This window comes from Salmo salar, unplaced genomic scaffold (genome assembly GCF_905237065.1).
Source record: "Salmo salar unplaced genomic scaffold, Ssal_v3.1, whole genome shotgun sequence".
NCBI lineage: Eukaryota > Metazoa > Chordata > Actinopteri > Salmoniformes > Salmonidae > Salmo > Salmo salar.
In genome coordinates this window covers 147,501-155,000 of record NW_025548359.1, presented here as the reverse complement: position 1 = coordinate 155,000, position 7,500 = coordinate 147,501, and the positions used below count along the sequence as shown (strand labels likewise).

At 50.8% G+C, this 7,500-nt stretch overlaps 1 protein-coding gene across 1 annotated transcript in view; it reads right to left on the bottom strand.

Moving 5' to 3' along the window:
- The window catches only part of LOC106594275 (amyloid beta precursor protein binding family B member 2), a 32,383-nt gene that overhangs the window by 23,894 nt on the left and 989 nt on the right, over positions 1-7,500 (bottom strand). The window contains exons 2-4 of the mRNA XM_045712270.1: positions 7,116-7,336; positions 5,589-5,794; positions 3,941-4,039 (exon numbers count right to left, since the gene is read on the bottom strand). Of these exons, the coding sequence (XP_045568226.1) occupies positions 3,941-4,039; positions 5,589-5,794; positions 7,116-7,336 (526 nt within the window). The remainder of the gene's footprint in view (positions 1-3,940; positions 4,040-5,588; positions 5,795-7,115; positions 7,337-7,500) is intronic.

Sequence of the window (7,500 nt, the reverse complement as noted above, 5' to 3'; positions counted from 1 at the left end):
GAGAGAGAGAGAGAGAGAGAGAGAGAGAGAGAGAGAGAGAGAGAGACAGAGAGAGAGAGAGAGAGAGAGAGAGAGAGAGAGAGAGAGAGAGAGAGAGAGAGAGAGAGAGAGAGAGAGAGAGAGAGAGAGAGAGAGAGAGAGAGAGAGAGAGAGAGAGAGAGAGAGAGAGAGAGAGAGAAAGAGAGAGAGAGAGAGACAGAGAGAGAGAGAGAGAGAGAGAGAGAGATTTACTAGGCACACAGTATAGATGAAACAATCACAAACAATTGTCAGGGTTGAGCTCAGTGCAGGAACAACTGTTGAACATCTGAGCCTGTGGTGAAGGGTGGAGAGAGAGTGTGTGTGCGTGTGCGTGTGCGTGCGTGTGTGTGTGTGTGTGTACCACACATCTGTTGCTAAGGGGTAATGATATTAGGGACAGTATAGGATGAATCACAATAATTGTTTGCTTGCCGTAAAAAAATGTATTTCCTCGTTATAGGTACCCATCCTTCGTAGTTAATTGTGGAAATAAATTACGATATGCAGTAATTGTTTGTATATATTTGTTGAATAACTGTGTCCAGTATAATGGAAAGGAATCTGCTTCTGTCCTGTAGGTGGCGCTGTCTGCTCTTTATAAAGGACGGGTCCCAATCTCTCAGAGGCCCTGGGATACAGGGGTGGTCTGCTTCTGTCCTGTAGGTGGCGCTGTCTGCTCTTTATAAAGGACGGGTCCCAATCTCTCAGAGGCCCTGGGATACAGGTGTGGTCTGCCAGTCACTGGGACGACCTGGGATACAGGGGGTGGTCTGCCAGTCACTGGGACGACCTGGGATACAGGGGGTGGTCTGCCAGTCACTGGGACGACCTGGGTTACAGGGGGTGGTCTGCCAGTCACTGGGACGACCTGGGATACAGGGGGTGGTCTGCCAGTCACTGGGACGACCTGGGATACAGGGGTGGTCTGCCAGTCACTGGGACGACCTGGGATACAGGGGGTGGTCTGCCAGTCACTGGGACGACCTGGGATACAGGGGGTGGTCTGCCAGTCACTGGGACGACCTGGGATACAGGGGGTGGTCTGCCAGTCACTGGGACGACCTGGGATACAGGGGTGGTCTGCCAGTCACTGGGACGACCTGGGATACAGGGGGTGGTCTGCCAGTCACTGGGACGACCTGGGATACAGGGGTGGTCTGCCAGTCACTGGGACGACCTGGGTTACAGGGGTGGTCTGCCAGTCACTGGGACGACCTGGGATACAGGGGGTGGTCTGCCAGTCACTGGGACGACCTGGGATACAGGGGGTGGTCTGCCAGTCACTGGGACGACCTGGGATACAGGGGTGGTCTGCCAGTCACTGGGACGACCTGGGATACAGGGGTGGTCTGCCAGTCACTGGGACGACCTGGGATACAGGTGTGGTCTGCCAGTCACTGGGACGACCTGGGATACAGGGGGTGGTCTGCCAGTCACTGGGACGACCTGGGATACAGGGGTGGTCTGCCAGTCACTGGGACGACCTGGGATACAGGGGTGGTCTGCCAGTCACTGGGACGACCTGGGATACAGGGGGTGGTCTGCCAGTCACTGGGACGACCTGGGTTACAGGGGTGGTCTGCCAGTCACTGGGACGACCTGGGATACAGGGGGTGGTCTGCCAGTCACTGGGACGACCTGGGATACAGGGGGTGGTCTGCCAGTCACTGGGACGACCTGGGTTACAGGGGGTGGTCTGCCAGTCACTGGGACGACCTGGGATACAGGGGGTGGTCTGCCAGTCACTGGGACGACCTGGGATACAGGGGGTGGTCTGCCAGTCACTGGGACGACCTGGGATACAGGGGTGGTCTGCCAGTCACTGGGACGACCTGGGATACAGGGGTGGTCTGCCAGTCACTGGGACGACCTGGGATACAGGGGGTGGTCTGCCAGTCACTGGGACGACCTGGGATACAGGGGGTGGTCTGCCAGTCACTGGGACGACCTGGGATACAGGGGTGGTCTGCCAGTCACTGGGACGACCTGGGATACAGGGGTGGTCTGATGGGAGGGGTTGAGTGGAGCTGAAGGATGGGACTGGATGGAGCTGAAGGATGGGACTGGATGGTGTTCAGAGATAGATGGGAGGGGTTGAGGGGAGCTGAAGGATGGGACTGGATGGTGTTCAGAGATAGATGGGAGGGGTTGAGGGGAGCTGAAGGATGGGACTGGATGGAGCTGAAGGATGGGACTGGATGGTGTTAGGAGATAGATGGGAGGGGTTGAGGGGAGCTGAAGGATGGGACTGGATGGTGTTCAGAGATAGATGGGAGGGGTTGAGGGGAGCTGAAGGATGGGACTGGATGGAGCTGAAGGATGGGACTGGATGGAGCTGAAGGATGGGACTGGATGGAGCTGAAGGATGGGACTGGATGGTGGTCAGAGATAGATGGGAGGGGTTGAGTGGAGCTGAAGGATGGGACTGGATGGTGGTCAGAGATAGATGGGAGGGGTTGAGGGGAGCTGAAGGATGGGACTGGATGGAGCTGAAGGATGGGACTGGATGGAGCTGAAGGATGGGACTGGATGGTGTTCAGAGATAGATGGGAGGGGTTGAGGGGAGCTGAAGGATGGGACTGGATGGTGTTCAGAGATAGATGGGAGGGGTTGAGTGGAGCTGAAGGATGGGACTGGATGGAGCTGAAGGATGGGACTGGATGGTGTTCAGAGAGATGGGAGGGGTTGGATGGAGCTGAAGGATGGGACTGGATGGAGCTGAAGGATGGGACTGGATGGTGTTAGGAGATAGATGGGAGGGGTTGAGTGGAGCTGAAGGACGGGACTGGATGGTGTTCAGAGATAGATGGTAGGGATTGAGGGTAGCTGAAGGATGGGACTGGATGGTGTTAGGAGATAGATGGGAGGGGTTGAGGGGAGCTGAAGGATGGGACTGGATGGAGCTGAAGGATGGGACTGGATGGTGTTAGGAGATAGATGGGAGGGGTTGAGGGTAGCTGAAGGATGGGACTGGATGGTGTTCAGAGATAGATGGGAGGGGTTGAGGGGAGCTGAAGGATGGGACTGGATGGAGCTGAAGGATGGGACTGGATGGTGTTAGGAGATAGATGGGAGGGGTTGAGTGGAGCTGAAGGACGGGACTGGATGGTGTTCAGAGATAGATGGTAGGGATTGAGGGTAGCTGAAGGATGGAACTGGATGGTGTTAGGAGATAGATGGGAGGGGTTGAGGGGAGCTGAAGGATGGGACTGGATGGAGCTGAAGGATGGGACTGGATGGTGTTCAGAGATAGATGGGAGGGGTTGAGGGGAGCTGAAGGATGGGACTGGATGGAGCTGAAGGATGGGACTGGATGGAGCTGAAGGATGGGACTGGATGGAGCTGAAGGATGGGACTGGATGGAGCTGAAGGATGGGACTGGATGGAGCTGAAGGATGGGACTGGATGGTGTTAGGAGATAGATGGGAGGGGTTGAGGAGAGCTGAAGGATGGGACTGGATGGTGGTCAGAGATAGATGGGAGGGGTTGAGGGGAGCTGAAGGATGGGACTGGATGGAGCTGAAGGATGGGACTGGATGGTGTTAGGAGATAGATGGGAGGGGTTGAGGGGAGCTGAAGGACGGGACTATAAATAATATAATAACTAATATAAAATATACTGTGTCTGTGAAATGTATATAGTCTGTATAAACTGGAAGTAAAAGCCTAAGAGTTGTTGTCTATTAGTTTACTACAATTAGGGGAAGGATGGGAGGGTTAGGGGACAATAATAAAGAAGGAAAATATAAGAAAACAAATAAATAATATATATATATATTTACCAAAAATATATGGGAGATTGGAAATTATGCAGATAATTACATTGATAGAAGCCAAAATCGACTAAATTAAAGCTGATCAATATTAAAGCCCCTCCCCCCCAGTGTTGTGATTGGGTGACAGGGAGGGCGGGACTTACAAAGTAGCAGCTGTTGATGAATCCAGGAAGTTTGGAGCGGAGTGGGAGGGGCTCCACAGAGCTGTCACACCCAGGACACACTACTATACACACTTCACCCTGGGAGCACAATACACACACACACACAGAGACAGACACACACACACACACACACAGACAGACAGACAGACAGACAGACAGACAGACAGACAGACAGACAGACAGACAGACAGACAGACAGACAGACAGACAGACAGACAGACAGACAGACAGACAGACAGACAGACAGACAGACAGACAGACAGACAGACAGACAGACAGACAGACAGACAGACAGACAGACAGACAGACAGACAGACAGACAGACATCAGACTGTTAAAACAGCCATCACTGAACACAGACTGGCTGCCGTCAACCTACAGACTCAAATCTCTGGCCACTTTAATACATGTAATAAATGGACGTAATAAATGTATCACTAGTCACTTTATATAATGCCACTTTATTTAATGTTTAAATATCCTACATTATTAATCTCATATGTATTATACTGTATTCTATACCATCTACTGCATCTTGCCTATGCCGTTCGGCCATCGCTCATCCATATATTTATATGTACATATTCTTATTCATTCCTTTACACTTGTGTGTATAAGGTAGTTGTTGTGGAATTGGTAGATTACTTGTTAGATATTACTGCATGGTCGGAACTAGAAGCACAAGCAATTAGCTACACTCGCATTAACACCTGCTAACCATGTGACCATTAACATCTGTTAACCATGTGACCATTAACATCTGCTAACCATATGACCAATAACATCTGCTAACCATGTGACCATGTGACCAATACCATCTGCTAACCATGTGACCATGTGACCAATACCATCTGCTAACCATGTGACCAATACCATCTGCTAACCATGTGACCATTAACATCTGTTAACCATGTGACCAATAACATCTGTTAACCATGTGACCATGTGATCAATAACATCTGTTAACCATGTGACCATGTGACCAATAACATCTGTTAACCATGTGACCATGTGACCAATAACATCTGCTAACCATGTGACCATGTGACCAATAACATCTGTTAACCATGTGACCATGTGACCAATAACATCTGTTAACCATGTGACCATGTGACCAATAACATCTGCTAACCATGTGACCATGTGACCATGTGACCAATAACATCTGTTAACCATGTGACCATGTGACCAATAACATCTGTTAACCATGTGACCAATAACATCTGTTAACCATGTGACCATGTGACCAATAACATCTGTTAACCATGTGACCATGTGACCAATAACATCTGCTAACCATGTGACCATGTGACCATGTGACCAATAACATCTGTTAACCATGTGACCATGTGACCAATAACATCTGTTAACCATGTGACCAATAACATCTGCTAACCATGTGACCATGTGACCAATAACATCTGTTAACCATGTGACCAATAACATCTGTTAACCATGTGACCATGTGACCAATAACATCTGTTAACCATGTGACCATGTGACCAATAACATCTGCTAATCTCACTGTAGAAAATACGTGGCTTTTATTTAATCAAATGTCATCGTCTGGGATCCAATTATTATTTGGATAATAAATAAATAAAATCTATAATTCTAGGTGTTTTACCTGGTGTTCTGGTGCTGGGAAGGCTGAGGTGGTGTTCCCCAGGCGAGAGCCCTCCTGTCTGGTGAGAGGGTCTCTGGGCGCTGGCCTCTCCCACTGTGTAGCTCCACTAGGGATATGCCAGTAGTAGGTATCAGCCTCGTCTGTAATCCTCTTCCATCCTGGAGGAAGCTGCCCTTCTGTCTGCCAGCCCTGATCACTCCAGGTATCTGAGACATATATACGTACATATTACCTCAATTACCTCGACACCGGTACCCCCTGTATATAGCCTCCACATTGACTCTGTACCGGTACCCCCTGTATATAGCCTCCACATTGACTCTGTACCGGTACCCCCTGTATATAGCCTCCACATTGACTCTGTACCGGTACCCCCTGTATATAGCCTCCACATTGACTCTGTACCGGTACCCCCTGTAATTAGCCTCCACATTGACTCTGTACCCCCTGTAATTAGCCTCCACATTGACTCTGTACCGGTACCCCCTGTATATAGCCTCCACATTGACTCTGTACCGGTACCCCCTGTATATAGCCTCCACATTGACTCTGTACCGGTACCCCCTGTATATAGCCTCCACATTGACTCTGTACCGGTACCCCCTGTATATAGCCTCCACATTGACTCTGTACCGGTACCCCCTGTATATAGCCTCCACATTGACTCTGTACCGGTAACCCCTGTATATAGCCTCCACATTGACTCTGTACCGGTACCCCCTGTATATAGCCTCCACATTGACTCTGTACCGGTACCCCCCTGTATATAGCCTCCACATTGACTCTGTACCGGTACCCCCTGTATATAGCCTCTACATTAACTCTGTACCGGTACCCCCTGTATATAGCCTCCACATTGACTCTGTACCGGTACCCCCCTGTATATAGCCTCCACATTGACTCTGTACCGGTACCCCCTGTATATAGCCTCCACATTGACTCTGTACCGGTACCCCCTGTATATAGCCTCCACATTGACTCTGTACCGGTACCTCCTGTATATAGCCTCCACATTGACTCTGTACCGGTACCCCCTGTATATAGCCTCCACATTGACTCTGTACCATAATACCCTGTATATAGCCTCCACATTGACTCTGTACCGGTACCCCCTGTATATAGCCTCCACATTGACTCTGTACCGGTACCCCCTGTATATAGCCTCCACATTGACTCTGTACCGGTACCCCCTGTATATAGCCTCCACATTGACTCTGTACCCCCCTGTATATAGCCTCCACATTGACTCTGTACCCCCTGTATATAGCCTCCACATTGACTCTGTACCGTACATATACACACACACACACACACACACACACACACACACACACACACACACACACACACACACACACACCCCACACACACACACACACACTGAGCCACTGGCCAAGCCTCCCACACTGCACTCTTTCCTCATGTGTGTGTGTGTGTGTGTGTGTGTGTGTGTGTGTGTGTGTGTGTGTGTGTGTGTGTGTGTGTGTGTGTGTGTGTGTGTGTGTGTGTGTGTGTCTGTGTTCCTACCTGGGAGGGGAGGTGAGATGTTCTCCTGAGACAGAGAGGACCAGCCAGGAGAGTTCACCTCCTGGATCCCGATTTCAACAACACAGTCTGTCTTCACCTCTACAACACTATCCTTCTGCCCCAGAGGAGAGGAGGAGGAGGAGGAGGAGGAAGAGGAGAGGAGAGGGGTGTCTTCAGGACTGCTGCGTCTGGGTGTGGAGGGAGGAGGGGACACGGAGAGTCTTTAACCGATTTGAGGAGCCTTAAGCTGGGGTGGAGGTCTGGGTGGCTCCCCTGGTCTGGAGCTTTGACCTGGTTCTCACTCTTCAACAGAGGCCTCTGCTCCTCCTCCTCTATCCTCCTCTCCCCTTCCTCCTCTATCCTCTCCTCATCTTCCTCCTCTATC